The sequence below is a fragment of the Pieris brassicae genome, chromosome 9 (genome assembly GCF_905147105.1).
Source record: "Pieris brassicae chromosome 9, ilPieBrab1.1, whole genome shotgun sequence".
NCBI classification, from domain to species: Eukaryota; Metazoa; Arthropoda; class Insecta; order Lepidoptera; family Pieridae; genus Pieris; species Pieris brassicae.
Genome location: NC_059673.1, coordinates 5,427,227 through 5,449,134, shown reverse-complemented (window position 1 = coordinate 5,449,134; position 21,908 = coordinate 5,427,227). Strand labels below are relative to the sequence as shown.

At 33.4% G+C, this 21,908-nt stretch overlaps 3 protein-coding genes across 3 annotated transcripts in view; 2 read left to right on the top strand and 1 right to left on the bottom strand.

Annotated features, from left to right (window-relative positions):
• Positions 1–10,559, top strand: part of LOC123714710 (Down syndrome cell adhesion molecule-like protein Dscam2) — a 65,362-nt gene extending 54,803 nt beyond the window's left edge. The window contains exons 26-42 of the mRNA XM_045669107.1: positions 43–152; positions 403–562; positions 702–853; positions 938–1,020; positions 1,120–1,296; positions 1,583–1,647; positions 2,360–2,461; positions 3,060–3,236; positions 3,667–3,843; positions 4,787–4,885; positions 5,623–5,801; positions 6,248–6,361; positions 6,542–6,680; positions 7,004–7,153; positions 7,383–7,388; positions 8,332–8,392; positions 9,207–10,559. Coding sequence (XP_045525063.1) covers positions 43–152; positions 403–562; positions 702–853; positions 938–1,020; positions 1,120–1,296; positions 1,583–1,647; positions 2,360–2,461; positions 3,060–3,236; positions 3,667–3,843; positions 4,787–4,885; positions 5,623–5,801; positions 6,248–6,361; positions 6,542–6,680; positions 7,004–7,153; positions 7,383–7,388; positions 8,332–8,392; positions 9,207–9,285 — 2,030 coding nt within the window. The 3' untranslated portion in view covers positions 9,286–10,559. The remainder of the gene's footprint in view (positions 1–42; positions 153–402; positions 563–701; positions 854–937; positions 1,021–1,119; positions 1,297–1,582; positions 1,648–2,359; positions 2,462–3,059; positions 3,237–3,666; positions 3,844–4,786; positions 4,886–5,622; positions 5,802–6,247; positions 6,362–6,541; positions 6,681–7,003; positions 7,154–7,382; positions 7,389–8,331; positions 8,393–9,206) is intronic.
• Positions 10,551–13,649, bottom strand: LOC123714711 (ATP synthase subunit delta, mitochondrial). Its single transcript, XM_045669108.1, has 6 exons — positions 13,515–13,649; positions 13,140–13,263; positions 12,807–12,897; positions 12,085–12,191; positions 11,668–11,772; positions 10,551–10,711 (listed from the first exon to the last, which is right to left on the bottom strand). Exons 2-6 carry the CDS (start codon positions 13,260–13,262, stop codon positions 10,646–10,648), a joined length of 492 nt encoding a protein of 163 aa, XP_045525064.1. The 5' UTR covers position 13,263; positions 13,515–13,649; the 3' UTR covers positions 10,551–10,645.
• Positions 13,650–13,898: 249 nt separating this feature from the next.
• Positions 13,899–21,306, top strand: LOC123714289. Its single transcript, XM_045668505.1, has 9 exons — positions 13,899–14,123; positions 14,217–14,413; positions 14,536–16,397; positions 16,817–16,968; positions 17,342–17,800; positions 18,198–18,294; positions 18,557–18,691; positions 19,859–19,976; positions 21,080–21,306. The coding sequence occupies exons 1-9, from the start codon at positions 14,020–14,022 to the stop codon at positions 21,256–21,258; spliced, it is 3,303 nt and encodes a 1,100-aa protein (XP_045524461.1). The 5' UTR covers positions 13,899–14,019; the 3' UTR covers positions 21,259–21,306.
• The last annotated feature ends 602 nt before the right edge of the window (positions 21,307–21,908 follow it).

Genomic DNA, 21,908 nt, shown 5'->3' with positions numbered 1-21,908 from the left:
TATGTATAAATATATTAAATTTTATTTTATTAATATTTTTAGTACCTGCCAAAATTGCGTCATTCGACGAATCATTCACTGCTACTTACAAGGAAGATGTTAAACTGCCCTGTCTCGCTGTCGGCGTGCCACCTCCTAACATTCTTTGGAAGGTATAACAATTAATATTAAACAATTATATAAGTTATGATTGGCAAAAGACCGAACAAAAATATCTAGACTTAGTTTAATAAGTTTTTAGTTAATATGGCGAATATTAGATTGGCCACATCCATTTAACTTTTACCCTATTTGGGTTAGTTAGGTTGCTAGTTCAGGTATATACGCTTGCTACAGATATTTCTAAGCGTTTATATAACCATTGTACAATAAAGTTATGCTTCACTTACTTTCATTTAATAGGTCAAAGGTCACCCATTAGAGCCATCAGAACGCGTTCGTCAGCTTCCCGAAGGATCTCTGCAAATCGCTGGTGTAGCAAGGGAAGATGCCGGAGAATACTCTTGCCATGTTGAGAATCAATTCGGAACTGATACTGTTACTCACACGTTATCTGTACTCGGTATGTTACATACATTTTCATTATAAATCCGGCTCGAAGGATCACCTTCGTGTTTAGTAAAAAAATATATTTTTATAAGAGAATTTATGCTTAACTGACAGTAAATAGGATGTTAAATAAATAATGTTGTTAATTCCAGCTCCTCCTTTCCCTCCTCAATTGAGCATCGCATCTTCTTCGGTATCGTCTCTGACTCTGCGCCTGAAGCCTCCGGTAGACGCTGACCAATCACCTGCAGCTGGCTACACCATCCACTACAAGCAAGAGTTCGGCGACTGGGAAACTGTACAGGTATTTTTATTGAAAAATCTTATCTGACATAGTTGTCGTAAGAAATTGTGAAGAGTAAATTTTCTATAAAAATATTTTTTTTAGATTCCTAGCAACACTGACACCTACACTTTGGAAAACCTATTCTGCGGATCCAGATATCAACTTTACGTTACTGCTTACAACGGGTATTTATATTTTCATTAGATTAAAAAAATCTTGCCGTGTACAAATGTACGTATAAATGTAGATAAATATTGTCAACCATCAAATCTCGTATATTTCAGTATTGGAACTGGCGAAGCGTCCGACGTAGTCATCGCCCGTACTCGTGGATCCAAACCCCCCGTGCCACGTGCCGCTGACTTCATCGAAGTGGGAAGTTCCTCTGTCACACTTCACCTCAAGCAATGGCTGGATGGAGGCTGCCCCATGAGCCATTTCGTCGTTGAAAATAAGAAAAAGTAAGAAATTTCGGTGAAATCACGATAACAATTGAAGCCCTATACAAATTTAATAATTAGTTTTTATATTTTTTTTATTAATAAGGTCTTATTGAATCCTTTTTTATAGGATAATAAATTCAGTATAATATCTATCTGTAAATACTATAACGACTAGATTTATCAAATAAATTAATATAAGCATTATTAATGGATACAATTAAAACAAATATATACCGTGTTTGATTATAATGGTTACTTGTAAATCAAAATTGAAATGGCTATAATTTGTTCCCAATATTTGCAGAGGAGCTGCTGAGTGGAACCAGATCTCGAATGCTGTAAAACCTGGTGGTAACTTTGTAGTACTGGGTATGTATATAATTTATTAACACCTACATTAGCCGGGTTTTGTTAGATTATACAAGGCGGATTTTTACTATACTAAAGTCATTGATATCGATGAAACTGATGGACGCCTCAAGTTATATATACTTAATTATATATTATTTTTCTCGATATTGTCGTATATACATAGTCTGTAAGAATAATGTGTGTATTTCTGGAATTAATAAATAAGTTAAATTTTCTGTCCCGAGACGGAGAACAAGACTTACTATACTACTCTTTTCTCGGTTAATACAAACAAAACTAACTTCTCGTAACGCCCCCAAAGAAATTTGTGCCCAGTATAATTATTTATTTTCCTAATTTAACATGTTTAATAAAATAAAGGGCTACAAAAATGATATACAAAATAATTTATTAAGTAAATAGTCAGACATTCCCGATCGCAAATACGCACATATAAACGTACATACACACAGAATTTATATGAATTATATTTTACTAGGATGGCCGTTCATTGCAATTCTTTGTTACATACATTTAGTTTTCTAAGTTTTATGAAAGCTTGGCTACCTAAATAAAATTATTGAGCTTTGTATATAAAATCCGATGAAAAATTTACGATCGAATAAAAATTGTTGAGCTTGTCAACGCAATTGTTGATCAATACATAGTTTTTTAAGTCTTCAACAATTTTGGAAACTTACTTAAACTTGTAACAATTTTCCTATATCAGATCTGGAACCCGCAACTTGGTACGTTTTAAGGATCACCGCACACAACAACGCTGGATTCAACGTCGCTGAGTATGAATTCGCTACCCTCACTATGACTGGTGGTGAGTAACTCTATTCTAAATGCTCCTTTAAAATATTTTCTGTACACAACTGGTCATAGATAATATACATCAAAATCATGATGGGTGGTAAAATCAGAGGAAATTATCAAAAATATTTTATACAAATCCCGTCCCCCAACGGCACACGTTATTTCTTCTTTATTGATAATTTTCTTCTTTTTTTCTAATTTCTAATGAATTTTTTACATGATGTTAAATAGTAGTACTCGATTAAGAGTACATAAAAAGATAAATGGATGCACGGCCTTAATACAAAAGTACGAGCTTACAGTTAAATATGTATTATTAAAAAAATACGCCTTTATTCTATTAAATAATGGAGCCTTGGCTCACATTATCGCTAAGACTGAGGCATTGTACAGGTATCGCATGCTAGAGGAAATTTGATACGAACGTAATAAATGGAACGTAAATAAATCTTCCAGATCTATTGACTACAAAATTTAGCGGAAACTATCTTAGTATACTAAATTTTAACACATAAAAAATTAGATTTGTTATACTAATATTTTACCTGAAATGCATTGCCTCAATTTGTCTCTATGTATTATTCTATTAAATCGAGGTTGCATTTCAGGTACGATCGCGCCGGTCCGCGAAGCCGGTGACACGTCACTCACGCCCGAACAGACGCTCAAGATTATCCTCTCGCATCTGAACCTTATCGTGCCCGTAGTCGCCGCGATTTTAGTCATTATCATTGCTATCGTCGTCGTGTGCGTTGTTAAAGGCGCGAGGGATCATCACCACAAAGGTAATTTTTCCAGGAACTATCGCTCCCCTCCCCGGAAACACTGACGATAAGGAACTGCCCCCGTGGGTCAAGGCCTGGCTGGAACCGGAGGTCCTTGTCCCGATTTTGGCGACTATTGTCGTTTTTATCGTCGGAATGGTGGTGATCTGCCTGACGTTGGCCCGTAGGAACACTCCACACAGACTGCGAGGTCAGAAGGACGTGTACTGTATGTATGGTGGCATGATCACCGCTTTTTTATTACCTTGGGCTAGAAATTCATTCCGATCGCAGCAATTTTTATTTTTCATATATCATCCCTCACTATAATTCCTGTTCTGATATAATTTGCGCTCATTAATTAAATGTTTATTTGAATTCTTAAGTAACGCTGTCGATATGGAGACTATAGAATTTCCTCCCAGTCCTTTAATTATAATTGTATGAATAGATGATGCTGTGTACAACGCATCTCAAGCGGCATTAGGCGGCGGCGGCGGAACCTTGGACAAGCGAGGTGGACTTCGTGATGAATTAGGTTACATCGCACCCCCCAACAGAAAACTTCCCCCCGTACCAGGATCTAACTACAACACATGCGACCGTGTTAAGCGACAGGCTGTCATTAGTAAGTATAACGCCTAAAGAATCACCAAATATTTCTGAAGTATAAATCTCGAAAGAAGGTTTTGATGATATTATACTTACTAATATAGAAGATTGTGGTGTCGTGTACGAAAGGTGATGGTTATTTAGGAATTTGATATAGGTAGTATTAAATAAACGAACACATTTTTGAGAAAATATTTCTATAGCGGTTCAGAGTTGTAACTGTTAATTATATAGAAGAAATATACACATAAACAAACCTTCTACCTATATTTAAGACAGTTTAGAGCCCAAACGTTTAATAATTCAATCTAATACTAAAAGAAGATCAGCCCTTGACAGCAATAAAAATATGTACGCGACTAAATAAGTTCAGGTTTGTATTTTATTATTTTATAGTCCCCAAATCCTTTTACATGTACATCATTCTACTAGAGCACTATGTTTTGTTGCCATAATTTACAAATTTTTTGATTACCCCTTAATATGTTTTAATTTTGTTATAAATATTATTAATTGGTGGCTGTTCGCTTATGGTTACAGTCATATTATGTTTTGGCTATAATCCCTTTATTTGTGATGTTTCGTTTATTTAATTTGCATTACTGTGACACAAAGAGGATTCGTCAAAGCATAAATCAAGGTATGTGGTGTATGGTATTCTTTCAAACATCTCCAAAATCATCCATAAAAGATAAAATACTGTATATTGTATATTATGGAATACATAGCCTAACAGTATCATTTATGTTAAAGGTGGTAAGTTGTTTGAAAGAATGAAACGTTACGATTACAGAATGTGCATACAATATTTGCGAATATAAAAGTTTTAAATTCAGTAACAGTATTTAGAATTGGTCAACGAAACCTTTAGTAATAGTGAATATATAAACGTGCACGTTGTATGCACGTTATGTACGTATACGTGTACGTAGCATGCGTAACACAGTAGTGTGGTTCAGTGGGTGCTCATTCGACGTGGGATCCGCGAAGACATCACTATGAGCGCATTCGTCGCACGCGTCTGCGCAGGACTGGATCGGGTGATACAATTTCAACAGGTAAGTCTTAACTAGAATGGTGCCATCATAAATACAATGGCACGGTTCTAAAACTTAAGTTTGTTTGAGTGTAGAGTGAGCGAAATGGACATTTTGAACTATTTTGTTTTGTTTGTCATTTGAGTTTGTCAAAGAATCAAACTGAACCTTCACGTCAAACTTGCACACTGGTAGGCCATCGTACCATTTGTAATATTCGGCAGAATTAACTGATGTATGTTCTGTAATATTGCATATTTACCCAAAATTGTAATAAAGAGATAAATATGAATATGTTTCCGGTTCAATTATAAAACTTTTAACTAACTTAAAATAATATTGATATTTATTCAAAAAACATGTATCCGAAGTGTAGTAGAAAATAAAAACGATCTTCTAATATTCTTAATTGTCTCTATAATACAGCTTTACTCTGTAGTAGTAGTTGCTTAGTAGACAGTAGTAAATAGTGAGCTTGATTTATACTAACCAGACTGATTTCATGTAAGTGTTTACAAAATGTGTAGTAGACGCCTGTAAGGTACAGGTGTGACGCGTTCGCTTATTTTTAACCACAGTTTAGTTTTATTTGCGTTTTGTTGTTTTTTATTAACAATTATTTAACCATTTTAGGTTTAGGATTTTCCATTCGTTAAATTTGACAAATAATTTGTTTACGTAAACCTTTTAAGAAAATACTGAAAATATATGAAACGTGGAGAACAAATTTAATAATAGATTTTACTTGAATTTTCCAGGCATGGAAGACGAAATCTGCCCCTACGCAACGTTCCACTTATTAGGCTTCCGTGAGGAAATGGACCCCAGCAAGGCTATTGCGTTCCCACACCACCACCCGTCTCACGCTGGCACTTTGGCCCACCCACACCCACACCCACACCATCCAGCACACTCACGCGCAGGATCTCAGAGCATGGTACGTACGGAAATACTTTTAACGTCCGATAAAACGAATTTATGCCCTTTATGATGATAAAAATACATGCTCATACATCGAAAATAGGTTTTCTACTAAAATAATGTCAGACAAAATATAATAACTCTGTATCGTATAACCACATTGAATGAGTTTTTATGTATATTCTCTAATTACCTATATATTTACAATATTATTAAAATAATTAAATTTGTTCAAATTTTTTAGGAAACATTTATTACAATGAAATTCATAATAACTTCTACTGTGTAATAACATATGTGTCTCACATATGTAAGAACATATCAATTATTTTGAGCATTCGTCTGGGATAGTGGTTAATGAATTATTTATTATTATTAATGAAATATTAATTAGAATTTATTCCATTCGCAAAAGTTCACGCCACAATAACTTTACAATATTAATTGTTAATCCCATTCCAGCCCCGTGCTAACAGTCGCTACGCCCGCAAGAACTCTCAAGGAGGACAAAGCGCTATCTACTCGACCGCTCCCGAATACGATGACCCTGCCACTTGCGCTGAAGAGGACCAATACGTAAGTTATTTACAATTGCAGATCATGAAGACCTGGTGAGGAATTAATATAAACACTCATTTCGAAAAATTTAATGGACGATTTTTTTAAATTAATATCTGTATTTACACTACGTTATGTATATATCTATATTGTTAATATACTGAGACTGAGTAGTTATATTGTGATACGTAACCACAGCGTGCCCGCTACTCACGTCCGATGTACGCATGCGGCCCCGAGTACGACGAGCCCGCTTGTTGCCAACCCGAAGACGAACAGTACACTGGCGCTTACGGCACTCCCTACTCTGACCACTATGGATCCCGACCCAGCATTGGTATGACAACATAGATTTTTGGTTCACTTAAAAAAACAGCCTTGGTTTAAGATATTTATTTTCTTGATTTTTATAGGACAAGGAACTTTGTGGCCTAACACTCGGCGTGAATTTTTAACGTGATAATTTTCTTTGCACTGCACATAGCTGGAGAAATCCTTTGGTAGGCGGTGTTAAAGCGTTGGTTGAGAATCGCGCGCCAACCTTAGCTCTATTTATTATTAGACCTAGCGACTTTTAATTTGGAATTAACAGTGTAATTTCGATTCGTTGATAAATTATTAATTGCGTACCGTAAAAAATCATTTGACAATAAATCGCAGGTACCCGCAAATGCGGCGGATCTCCCGAGCCTCCCCCACCCCCACCCCGCAACGCGAACAACGACAACAACTGCTCTTCCTCCTTCAACGAAAGCAAGGACTCCAACGAAATCTCTGAAGCCGAATGCGACCAGCCACGGAACTACCCTGGTACGTATAGCTGACATACTGGCTCAGATATATTAAAATGGATTTTTGGATAAAATTACCAGTTAGATTTTTTAAATTATTTGATGTGTCTTATGAAAAAAAGGAGCTACCACAAAATTATATTATAATGTTTAACATTACATGACTTATTCTAATATAAATTGTCTTAAGGCTTTTTCCAAATAATTAACTGAATTGGTCCATGCGCACATGGGCGTCACGTGAACAGAAGACGGTAACGTTTTAAAATAAATAATAGTTTTTCCCCTTTTAATTTAACTTGTGACTGACCGCATGCAATTGTTTAATATAACTACGTGAAGTTTCAGCTTTTAGACTTTATCGCAATTGGCTTAAATTTGTGTTCAAAATTTTTATATTTTTTTATAATGGCAAGATTAGTAAGAATTTAAATTTACTAATTTCGCCATATTTAGAATTACGGGATCCTTTAATATTTCTTCCTATAATGTTTCGTCACGCTTAGATGTGATTGTGTTAACTAAATCTTTCTAAAATGGTTTGGTAGATTTAGTTCATGTTTCAGAATTATCACAAACAATATCCAAATATTAACCTTATTTTTAAAAAGGCTATTCGACATTATGTTAAGTGTTGCCCGTTGAAGTCATGGCTTTAAAAAGTTTTATGAAGTAAAATAACTAGTTAATAATCTATAATTTAATAAAATAACAAAATAATGATTTCCACACGTCACGTGACATGTAACGTCCACAGATTAGTCGAATCTTGGTCTCTCCTGTCATGAGTCCGTCGAAATTAAAACTTCAATATAGTATTAAGATTACGTAATACTGTATTGAAGTTTTAATTTCGACGGACTCATTATTAGTTATAGATATTTGTGTATATTAAAAATAGTAGTTAAAAAGTAAAACAATTGACGTCAGTTTACGCTGTAAAGTGTAAACTAGCACGACGCCATCTTTTGAAGAAAAGCCTTTTGGCGGGTTCTTGAAATCTTTTATTTAAATTTTTAGAGCCAATTAAAAATAACAATTTCAATTGTTATATTTTGAAATCTCGTCAAATAGCCTATTGTCTTCCTTATATGAGCCATAGAGGTTAAATATATTGGGTACTGTATGCGATATCTGCGTAGAAGGCAGGTCAAGTCGTGTTAGTGTAGAAGCGTCGTGACTTGTATGTTGTTACAGTCAGGGCCCACACTGCCAAGGACGGCTTGCACACCGAGGAAATGAGAAAACTCATTGACAGGTCAGTTCCAACAGACTTGTCCCACTGAGTGTCCCTTTGACTACTTTTGTATCACCGTTTGTCACTGGATTACACTTGTACCACTGTCAATTATTGACGACAATACTAATTTAAAAGTTTTCAGAATATTACCATTACTTGCTGTGCAATAATCTAACTTACACGTGCACTCGAATTTTAGTATGTTAACTGCCTCCTTGCGTGTGCGCACAGAAGCGCAATGACGATAGTCTTAACACAATAGGTTTTAACTGACGAAGCATCGTGTATAGAGTATGTATTAAGCATGTATTATGTTCTGCATCCATGATCAACAGGAAACAGTAAGTCAATGTATGTCCACAAAATAGTTCGCTGAATGTTCTTTTGCCTGAAATTTTTGTTTAACCTTTGTGGCTAACACCTAACCGACCGTGCACTAAGATTTTGTTTCGCTATCATCGGTAAAATGTCATTGTTTTAACACTTGTTTCACTTGCGCTCAGTGATTACATAATCATTTACTTAGATCTATATAATCAATAGTAATAGTACATAATCAATATTTAGCCAGCTTATTTTTCTTCACGAGTATTTTATTTCGCTATTAGCGAATGAAGAAAATGGCTCAAACTTTGCATTTTTTTTTGATAGAGCGCCAAAAGCAAATACTTACATATGTAGATTAATTGAAATTGTATTCTATCATTTGTAAGCAATACGTTAATCTCTTAAATCCAATACCTCATTTGTGTGACATTTCCCATTAGCTAACCTGTGTGTTCCCTCGTACGCCTTGTTAGAATAATTTAATAACTGTTGTTAAAAATTACAGACCAGAAGCAAACACCCCAATCCCCCAGCAAGCAGTCCACGGGAGGGGACTCACAGCCTACGATACTGTGGCAGTGTAACCTATAAATTGCTTAAAGGATTCTCATACGCCCAATATTTTTTCTACAGATGTTCACGACCGCGCTGTACGCTGTTGCCTATGAGTTTAACCAATAGTTTGCATTTTAGCGAGTTGCTTTGCTTGCGCATTCCGCCTGCGAGCAGCGGGGTCGTTATGTCTTTTCTTACTTGGTGTGTGATTTTTGTATCCCAAAATGCCAGATTTAACGCACTGTGGTGCCATCTTTCGTTAGTGTCTTACAGAGTTGGGAACGACCGTTCTCCCGTAGTTAACCCTCGAAACGTCATTGCGTAGCGTTGCCATGTTTATCGGAAAATTATGGTTGTGTTAGATATTTCAAATTGATAAATTCCTTTAGAATCGTGACGTGTATTCAACTGGCGAGGTGTTCCCGACCTTGTACTGTGACGGCAATCGAAACGTTTTTTGATCTTATTTGTTTAGCTTAATTTAAACGAGGCTGCTCTCGGGGTGTTTTAATTAAGCTCAACACGTAATAACGATGTGATATTTTGTATTTACCCATTTTTATGTGAACTAACATTAACGTTATTTATATGTAAGTTATCAGACAACGCGGCCACGGTCGATAATTATGCTTCCTTTTTAATGTTTAAGTTTTCATAGTGCTTTTTACCATTTGCGTTATTATTGTTTTACGTACACAAACACTACTAGTAAGGATAGGTTTAAGCATTTTATTCGTAATTATTAATCAACTCTTAATAATACTGTATAATCGGTAGTTAGTCCGTAAGCATTTAATATTCGGGTTATTATAACTTTGCCCGTATGGGTTTAGCATTTTCTTTCCCTAATCACAAAATTATGTAAAATATGTATAACCCTAATCGATTATACACAATAAGGTGCATTTTTTAATCATATTAATCGTTCTATAAAATGAAGTAGGTTTAAGGCACTCAAGTGCCGTTTTCTAGATGTCTCCCTTCGTGTTGTGTCGTGTAAGCTTGGCAATTAGGCTCCTAGATAGGTTTTCGCGACTTCCTAGCAAACGATTTCTTCTATAATCCTTCCAAGTAGACTTTGGATAAATTAAAATTTAAGGAATACTATTCGAAATTTAGATTGTTCGGAATCAGGTTTGAAGTTAAGCTAAGTGACTGAGTTTTTACTAATTTTGGTTAGCTTATACGAATTTCATTTGCGGCTTTACGATTTTGGATTTTTGCAAAAGTCATTCGCTATTTGCAACTAACCGTTTGTACCAAAGTGTTTTGTGTTGAAATAAAGTACTCAATGTCAACTAAATCGACTTTTATTTCGTATCGATTCACCCTTACATTCACAATGATGATTTGTTACATTAAATAGTTCACAGAATTATTCTAAGCCATTTACGCAGACGCAGCTTTAACAATTTCTTCGGCGACTTCCACTGCGATCGCTGCCTCTGCTTTGGCCTGAAAATAAACTTTGTTTATAGGTGTGAAAGTCCAAATCGTATTCTGTAACCATAATTTTTTTTTTGAAAAAAACTGGTTATATGAAATCTGGGTAAACCACTATAAGATAACATAAAAATAAAATATGTTTATTATGGCACATAAGATATAAGTATCACTTATTCCACGTCAATAAATTTAAATAAGAACACATCCCTACTCATGGGCAAGGAAGACAGGACGTGAGGCCGAGAGAAAGAGCCGGCGTAAAAAATTCTAGGTACTCTTTTAAAGCCGTAGTAAGCCCACCCGTTGCACCATTTTTTTAAAGTTTATTGTTATTATATATTAAATTCTTGTGCCAAAAAGTTCTCAAAAACAGCTTCTACAGTGGTCATATTAAATTCATTAAAAATCTATCAATTTATTACATAGTAATCATCTCCGAATTTTTAAGCTAATACATACAAAAGTTAAGCAAATTTTTAAGTAAACGTGTCTGTTTACTGTATGTCTTTTTATATAAAAAATATAGAACAGAACTCTTTAATATTTCTGAGCACTCATTTCGAGATGACATAAAAAAACGAGTGGAAGATGACGTATACTCGTACGGTAATGCAAGTTCGGCGCTGTACATCGAGAGCAAACAACGTATATGGCGAGAGGTATTTGCTACCGCGGCTAATAAATGGTCTACCCAGTCAGATATTAGATAGCCTAACGCTACCCAACATAAACAATAAATGAAAGAACTACTCTTATATGCAATTGTCGCGCTACTAAACATTATTTTATACTTTTGTAAAATAAAAAAAAGTTACATTGCAGCATTCAATTTTGATCCAATTCTATTAAACTAATCCTAGTACACCTATTGTTTTGTCCCACTCTCATATATGCAATACGACAAAAATAATCCATATACAATCAGTGTATGTTAATGATCAGCAGAGGTTTATTAGAAAATATACCTTCTCATTGGCAGCAGAGTTGAATTCTGATTGCGCCTTGCTAAGTGCCTCTTGTGCTGCTGCTCTGTCAAGGTTTTCTAATGGGTGGGCTTCCTCAGCGAGCACCTGATTAATAAAATAAAGTTATACAGTAGTTAGTCACCAATATGTCGAAACATTTGGCTGCAATGCAATAGCGATATCAACTTGCAACCCTGAGGTGGAATGGAAACCAATACACCAATGGAGCCATTAACACTGACTCATACGGGATGAAATCATTGTGAGGTACAGAAGGCTGATCACTTATTTGTCTGTTCTGTCCAGATGTGCATTGTGAATCGGATTTAAAAGGCTATCATGTCATTGTTTTTTTTAAAGGTAATATTTCAGAAGAACTTATAAATAATAAGAGTCATATAGACAATTAAATGTTACCTGAACAGATGAGTCGTCGTTAACAGTAATTGTCCCTGATGACACAAAGATTTTGTTCTGTTTTCCATCGTTTTCTAGCACTGTCACAACACCGGGCCTGAGAACCGCTGTTACAAGATAAAACTAAAGTGTAAGAGACAATAGGTAAAGTAAGGGTATCTTTTGTTTAGCAGATAGTCAAATTGTATAATATGTTAGACTTTATACGAAAGGAGAACCATTCTAGGATTTGAGTGCAGTGCTAAATAACATTTTTGTTATGTTGACAACACCATAGTATGTAATGTACCAAAAATAAAATAACATACTTTTTGTGAATAAATGAAATGATGCATTCAAAGTAGAATTATATTCTGCTTGACTGCCACAACAGAGGTAATAAAATTATAATTATTGATTGAAAAATAATAAAATAAATCAGTGGCACTACAACCTATTCAGATCTAAGCCTCATATTTCAGTATCTGTTTCATGATCATTTGTCAATCTAATAGGCAAGTAGGTGATCAGCCTCCTGTATCTAACACTTGCCGACAACTGTTAAGGTCTAAGGCAAGCCAATTTCCTCACTATGATATCCTTCTCCATTCGAGCCAATGTTAAATGATTGAAAGATTATGTCTATAAAAAATGCATTTGCATAGAAGTAAATGTTAAGACTTAAATATTGTCAAACTCATGGCAGAGCTGCAGGCTTTAAAATATTAGAAAATATCACATACCAAGAGTGGGCACATGCTTAGGGAGGATACCAAAAGCACCACTAAATGATGGTACATCTACTTGTTTTACAGCTTGCTTGTCGTAGAAGACCTGCAAAGTATAGGTGCTTAATTATGATATACACCAGGGCCATAACTGTTAGTATGTACTTATCAATTCCTATCCAACTTGAGATTACTTCTAACATGATTTCTAAGAGTATATTAAGATTTTAAAAAGACTGTTGAGAGAAATAAAAACACAAAGCGTAAGTTTTACCAAACACTAAACAAAAAAATATATAATACACCTGACCTGTAACAATATTAAAATCCCAGATGCCTTTTACTTACTTTGTTGCCAGCAGCAAATGTGAGTGCCATTTCACCCTCTTTAATTGCTGGTGCTTCAGCATAGGTCCGAATTTGTACCTTCCGGAACACACTTCTTAAAGAAGAACGCAAAGCTGAAGCCATTCTGGAAGTACATAACCTAGTGAATTATATAGTAATGTCGAATGTATAATGAAGAAGTATTGATAAATCGTCAATGATAAACCGTTCAATGCGAAAGAACAGCTAAGAATGTAAATGAAGTATACTACTGTTTTTTTGAAATCGAAACCCAAAATTTAAGAACATTCGATTATGTAATAAAATAATTTCTGATTACTTTTTATGGAAATAGAAATTGTATCTATAGCAAAGCAGTTTAATAATGGCACTTACTTTTAGGAAGAGTTCAATACTACAATATAAAGAATTTATTAGGCTTTAATAAAATACTAATTGGACAATTTCAATCCTCTCCACCAAATTCCAGCAATAAAACTCAGTTAAATACGAATGACAATTGGCATTTGACAACTGATATCATAATATAATGTAAATACATAGTAGACGTGCTAATCTGGAAATTCGAAAATTTAAAAAATTAAATTTTTATCCTTTCATTCATAAAAAATAAGTCTAAATCCACCTTTTAACCATTAAATCTCCAGTTCCTTTTTATCACAGAGTATACATGTTTTGCTTTTTTACATAAAAAAGAGTGCAATAAGAATATCTGTCCAATGTAATTTGTCATGTGTATTCTGTGTCTGTGTTACTCCAATCAAATATGTTGGAGCTAAAAAGGTGCTTAAAAGTTCAATTCAAATATTTAGCCTTTGTTTTTAACTTACGAGTATTGTGATTTCTTTCATCAAAATTGTTTCGAAAAAATATTTGTATTATGGATTGTGATCATACAACGGATATTGTACTAAAGGAAAAATATTCGAATTTAATTTCCAAAATCATAGAGACAAACGTGTACTATGTTACTTGTTTGGAATGGTAAGTATTTATTAAAATTAGCCTAATTTTAATCCGTAATTGTTCTTAAATTTTGGAACACTGATTGTAAGATAATTTATATTATACTTTCAGCTGTAAATATTATGTAGTACCCACTACAGCTTCCTGCGGTCACTCTTTGTGTCACACATGTTGGTATGGGAGGCAAACATGTCCGAATTGTAGAATTAAAATAGATCGTAAATCATTAAAACTGAACATGGTACTACAAAATTTGACTGAACATATACACAACTTAAAGGATGCATCAAAAGATATATTTGGCCCAAGTAAGTAATGACAAGTTTTATTTGAGATGCTTTGGTAATATTCCTCTTTATATCTCTCTTTACATCATAATAACAGTACAAGGTAACTATAGTTATAGAAGAATAAAAAAGTATTTTTTCAGCAACTGACTATATTATGTCATGTATGGACAATGGACTTCTACAGGATCCTACAAAAAATGTAAATGAATGGTTAACAAGTTCACAGAACCACTTCTCAGCACCTGTTACAACACCAGAATCTATTCCAGAATTGACAATACCTCCTAAAATTTTAGATAAAGATATTCAATTCCACCAAGAGAATAAAATAACTACTAAAGCTGTATTAATAGATCAAAATGATTGGGACAAGATTGAGGAGCTTCCTGAGTCAGAAGACATATTAAATAAGGATAAAGAAAACATAATTGGGCCAATGGATATTGAACAATTGGAGATAATTGATGGGTATGAAGAATATTCAACAGACAATCCTCGTAGAAGTTCCAGAAATAAAGATATATTATTAAGTAACGAAAAAAATACAGCTAGCTCTTTAACTAAAATTATTAAAAATAAAAACACAAATAATTGGACAACTGTCAAGAACATGAAGCATGAGTTTAGTAAATTAAACAAACAAGCTAAAAACAAATTGGATGTTTCAGTTGAAATAGCTAAAGCAATTCAAAATTGTAAAAAAACTATACTGCCACTCGAAAACAGTAGTAAAATCAGTGATGTGGATATAGTATCATCCTTAACAGGAAATGAGAATATGATTAAAAATACTGTTCATGTCCATTTTGAAAATATTACTAATAACCAGTCTGATGAATATACTATAGAAAATAGAAAAGAGAATTGTAAACTAACTACAGATTCTAGTAAGAATTTGATTTCATTGGGATCATCAAAAAGAAATAATCAGATATACTTAAGCAAAACTATAGAAGAAAAAGATAAATCATCAAATTCTCATGATAATAATCGTAGTAAAAACAATGTAACATTTTTCAAAAGAAGTCCATGGAGTAGCAAAATAGGTTTAAAAGTTGAAGATAATGAGAATTTAAAAAATGAGACTAGTGAGATAGTAAACACTGATGATATTGAGATAACAATCAAAATTGGAAAAACTATAGCCAATATTTGTATTAAGAAAAAAGATAATAATGTTAATGTCAAAGTAAATTCTGAGCGTGAAATTCAATCATCTATTTCGCACAATAATGTTAATAAGATCAGTGTTTCTACTTCACCTTTTAAAGATAATTCACAAGAGAAACGGAAAACTGAGCTAGTTAACAAATCCATACAAGCTTTTGATGAAATTGACTCAGTAAAAAAAAAAAATACAGCATCTGCTGATACCTCAAGCTTAAATACTGATAAGAAAACTATTGAAAGACACTTAAGCTCCATAAATGAAGTTGAAGAAATTAAAAATACTAATAATTCTTGTCCAGAGATGGTTCAGCCTAAATTAAATAAGTATCCTAAAGACTGTTTGAATGATTTCGATATGTTTGACAGTGAATCAGTTAAGGATTGTAATATACAACCACTTTCAAGATCAGTACACACTCCATCAGCAATTTTTATGCCATCCAATGTGTCCAAACTTAAATCACAAATAAAAAGTAATAAGAGAGAACGCGATGAATCTGAAACTGATGTACCAAATAAGAAAGGTAAACTTACCCCAACAATGAGTGGAAAAAGAAACTTGATAACACTTAACGAAAGTGAACCTGGTGACTATAATGAGATATTGGATCAAGTATTTGCCAATATAAAGGCGGATATGAAAGGAGGCAAAGCTACAGATAGTGAAAATAAAATTTCAAATACACAAAAGATTCCTATAACCAGTTCCCAGACATTAAATAAATTTCAAATAAAAAACAACATTAAAGAAAAGCCGACACAAAAGTGCAGTGAAAATATTTTTTCTTTACTTGAACATGAATTGGAGTTAGATATATCACAAGGCAATCATGTAAGTTTCTTCATGTTTAAGTCTATTGGTTGTATTTGTATTCCATAGTACAACAGGACATCTTATCGTTAATAAGCGATGTCTTTATGAAACCCTAATATAGAAAACAGTTAATAATAGAATTGTTATTATTATAAGTATTTATAGGGATAAATCCTTGTTTTGCCTGAGTAGATATAAATTCTTCTGTAATGGATACTTATAGCATTAGCAAACAGTTGATACATTGAGTCATTTAAATTATGTTTTAAATCCGTCTTTATTTCAGTTAAGATTATTTTAAAATATTTTTTCGCTTAAAATTTCGTGCGCTCTGCTGAAGCACAGACTACCACACAATTTATTAATATATATATATATATATATATTAATTGTTTTATGTAAAAGTATTTTATGATGCTAATAATATTGTTTTACAGAAATCTATTGATATTAAGAAAACAAAATCAAAAGAAATAGCTGAAAAAATTAACACACAGTTACAAAGCACAGACAACGATATGGATATTGATCCTAGTACGCCACAAAATGATGATTCTGATAAGAGTGTTGTTGAAGACACTCCACAAAAGTAAGTATTTGTTTCTTCATACAACAGGATGACAGGACAGGACAGCTCACTTGATGTTAAGCCTATAGAGACACACTGCAAGGAGCCTTAGAAGAATATTAAAAATTGCTCTTTTAGAGCACTTGCAGTAATAATAAATATCCAGTTGCGTTACAATCCTATTTGGGTACCACAGATTGCATCCGTTTTTTAAAATTTTCAGTTTATAAGTAGTTGTACAGTCTTCTTCTGTGCCTGACACATGCCGATTGTAGTTTCTGGTGCTCGTGTCTCTACCCACATTTGTACATGCCAATCACAGTACAATTACGAAACCATCGTGGTCAAATCGACCAGTTATCATTAATTCCTAATTAGAATGAAAAATTTTCAGAGACATATCTCATAAATCCAAACAGATGGATTCAATTAAATCAAGGCGCGAGTCAAAAAAACATGAATCTGTGGTTAACATAGATGAAACAGAAGACACAAAAGTGACTATAATCGAAAATAATCGATCCATTGAAACACCAGCGTCTATGTACAAATTTGTGAATAATTTGCATCATAAATCCACCCCAATGGCGAAGAAGTCCCTTGATTTCAACTACACAGAACAAATGTGCCCTATTAATACGCAAGAAAGAGAAATTATAAGTAAAGCGTTTGAACAGATAAAGCCAGAAAATAAAATAAAAAAGTATTGTCTGGTCGTTTCGTGTTTGCCACCGCCAGATGTCGCTAGGGTGAAATTGCTTTGCACGCAAAGGAAATGGACGTTTGTTGATAAGTTCACACCGGATGTGACGCATTTGATTGTTAGTGTTACGGATGATAATAGGGCTCAGCGGTAAGTTGTTATTATCTATAAAATGTATTTAAAAATAACTATCCTTGATTTTAATAGAATGAAAAAAATATGTGAACACAATTCTGAAATAGACTGCAAAGTACTGTGGTTTTTTAATGATTATTAATAAGTTTCATAAAATTTAATAGGATATCTGCTAAATTATAAGTCGGCTGTCAACCATAGATAGTCTATAATAGATTCCAATTCTGAATATTGTTTTTAGTACAGCGGGCAAACCGGCAGGAGACTCATCTGATGTTACATGATACCGCCGCCTATGGACCAGAGGGCTCGCGAGTGCGTTGCTGTTGTTTTGTTTCTTTCCCTCAAAGTAATTTAACAAAAATATGATGCGAATCTACAGAATATTAAATTATTTAGTATTAAATTTCAGATCGGTAAAATTTATTTGCGCTCTGGCAGCGTCTAAATGGATACTTTCAATGGAATGGATTCATAAATGTATTAATAGCAAGGAAGTCGTGAATGAGGTATAATATTATTAATTATTTTAACGTTCCAAAAAAAAACACGGTTGCCTAAAAAAGTTATAATACAAGTTTTGTTAGAAAGACATTCAAAAATTGCTTTTTTTAATATGACCATGGATACAAGTCTTTTAGACAGTATAATAGAGTACAAATTTGACACAAACTAACATGTAAGGTTACATTTCCCTTAACAATTTCTAAATAAAACATTGCTTTCAAATAATATTATTAATTTTTACCACATTACCGGGTCTAAACGTAGGAACCTCACGAAGTATTGGATATAACGGGCGAGCCAGGTCCGCGCAGGTCGCGACTCGCACGCCAGAAGTTGTTCACCGGAATCAAATTCTACTGCATGCCACCATTCGGAGTGCTCGATATCGAAACCCTTAAGGTAATTATAAAATAATATACAATAATAAATTGACTTTGAAAGTGTTTTTTAAGTTAACTGAAGTGACACTTCTTTTGGCGCATTAGGGAAAATTGATGAAAGTATTTTTTTCCATGCGCGCGCACACCGTCACAAAAAACCGACTATTAGCTATAGTCAACATTTAAGTTTTTTCTATTGTTAGTGTCTTTTTATCTTGTTACGCCAAAGAAGTATGTCTTGTAACGGGGGTTCATAAGTTCACAAACGTTTTTTTGTTTTTTTTTTTTATATTTAAAGAACTTTTTTTCTCATTACAAAATTATATATTTTTTAACATGATTGTTAACTTTATGCACGTCGCCGTCGGATACTCTAATTTTAGTTTTCTGGGCTCATTCTGATATAATTAATTAAACACAGTAATATTTCTTACTTTCGATAGGAATTTATTAAATAATTGCACAAATTACACGTCAAATTAATAATATCCTGGGGTTTTTTAACATCGGTTAATTTCAAAGTCAAATTAATTTCATAAAGGTAACACAATGTGTACTTATAAACGTCATAAAAGGTAATATGGATACCATAGTAACAGACGGTTCTAATCTTATGTTTTATAATATGACCGCAATATCGCTGACTCGTTCTCGGGTAAACATCTAAAACCGTGAGCAGCGGTCTGTGGTGTATTTGAAACTAATTGAAAAACTGCCTTTTCCGTAACGGTACGTAAAAATGGTGTAGGTAAAAAAAGGTTTTTGTCGCCGTCTTAGTGCCCCTAAGTTCTTAATGCCTATCAACACAAAAAAAAATAAGTTGTCCCGGCGATGCGTTGTAGTAAATGGGTTATACCAACAATAAGAAAAGCAAAAAAAAATTTCGCCATTTAAGGAACGACTATTAAGTATAAAAATAAATATTGAAAGAAATTACTTAACAGGATGGAATTTTCCGAAGTTTATAATAATACATAGCTTTAATCCGGTTAAAAAGTGATTTCTTTCAATGTGTTTTACACATTGTTTTTACGCTATGTTAACAAAAGACAAAATAAATATTGTATAGATTTTTTAAACTATATTTCGATAGTCAAGAATTATCGTTTATTTTTTTCAATGTTATACTCAAAGATATATATTTTTTTTAATATAAGAGTATGAAGTAATAAAAAAAAATTTCAAGGAAATATTGGTTTTCGCTGGTGGTGAAGTGGTGAATGAGATTAAAGATGTAAAGGCAACTGACGCACCTTCGTTACTCTTGGCAGAGCCTGAAAGCACCCAAGAAAATAGATTTATAGGTGAGTACTTTTTATACTGTAGAGATCCTGGTTCCAGTACTATCTTACGAGTCGTTTTAGCTATGAGCGGCTACTAAATGGGCTCTTTATAGTAAATCAACGACAATGCTCATGTACAGATACCGGCAAACTTCTTGAGCATTAAACAAGGGAGTGGGGGAAAGTTTGCGCATCGTACACAGCGCGGGACACAAACGTCACCTGATTTACTAATCACGCGATCGACACGTCACTCTCCCGCCGCCGCGCACCACCTAAAAATCGCTTCTGCGCAAGCAAGGACATTTGTGCAAGATGTTTGCCGGTATCTATATAGGCTGGACCTGGGTTCGATTTTCGACACAAAATTGGTTTCGGTGCGACACACCTGTCCCTTACAGAACAAAAATGTTAAAACCCGCGGCATTTACATGATACAAATTGTTTTATTATCGCAAATATATGATATATATATATATATATATTTTCTCTTTTATCATCATAAATATAATTCTTATGTATATCTATTTTTTTTAATACGATTTGATTTTGATAGCCATATTATGTTTTTAATAGACCTTTAATTTGGAGAAATTCCCTTCTAAACATTGATAATATCACGTATATTATTAGAATTGGCCATTACTACAACTGCATTACATAATATCAATAAATATATAGTAGTAGCTATACTCAATTAGTTCAGGCTACGCACGTCTGGACCATTAAACATTTTGTAAAGAAATATAACCTATGTCTCAGGGCATAGCAACTGTAGAATTATTGAAATTGCTTTGAGTCTATTCGTCACAGTATATAACATTTTTTTCTTTATAATATTAGTAGAAAAACTGCATTCACTTGCAGTTATTATATATATCTAAATCAAAATATATTAAAATCATAGCCAGATTTTCTTGTATTTTAAAAAATAACACAAAATTAAGAAGAAAAAAACATTTATAATTTTAAACTATGTTATGTACATAAGGAAAATTTGTTAAATATATGTATGTAGATAATGTAATTTTCCTCACCATTCAATGCTCCATTGATAGAGGGTCATACCAAGGCTGTAACATAACAAATTAGTTGCAAGGATAATGCATAGAAGTCTTTTTCAGAACTAGCGGTGCATCTAAGCGTTGTGCCAGTTAACTACGAGTGGGTCCTCAACAGTCTGGGTTATTACACGTTAGACACCATCGTTGACCTCCTCCTGTGTCCAGATTCGTTACTCCCGCAGGTCATAATGAAGTGGCCGCGCGCGCTTATATCATCACAAGATTCGATTGACGATTAAAAAATGTACATTATCTTTATTAAGAAATATAATGTATATGTAATATTATTTTTGTGTTTTATTTAATTCTCTGAATGAGTTTATTATAAATTGTACAAAATATTAAAAAAAGGAGTTTTACAATGTATACAGTATATGTTGTATAGTCCCGTGGTCTTGGACTCATGTTTTTATATCGTGATAAGCTACTAGTCCAATACTGTTCTAACTATTGAATGGGTACAAGAATGTTTTTTTTTTGCAAATCTTATTCATAATGAAGGCTGTTTTTGCTTATGATTATATGTTCAAAATATAGTTTTATGATTCGCGACACGGCCTTCTTATTATGTCTTGATCTTCCAAGTAATCAAATAAAATAAGGAATCATTACCCTATTACATTTACATTTATTTATAGTTATGAAATAAGAATAAAAAAATATATCAAAATTTAGTTGTTCAAAAAATATGAAGGCTAATTTGGCGCGTTTGTGGCGATGTGGTTTCACTGTTGAGGTTTTTAAGCTCCTTGTGCCATTTAAAATTAAAATAATCCTAAAAAATATTATCAGGAATAATATATGTATCAGTAAAACTATTTTAGGTCTACTTAATGTATGTAAGGTTTAGAACTTGATATACTTCCTATTTCACGTTTATTTTAAGACA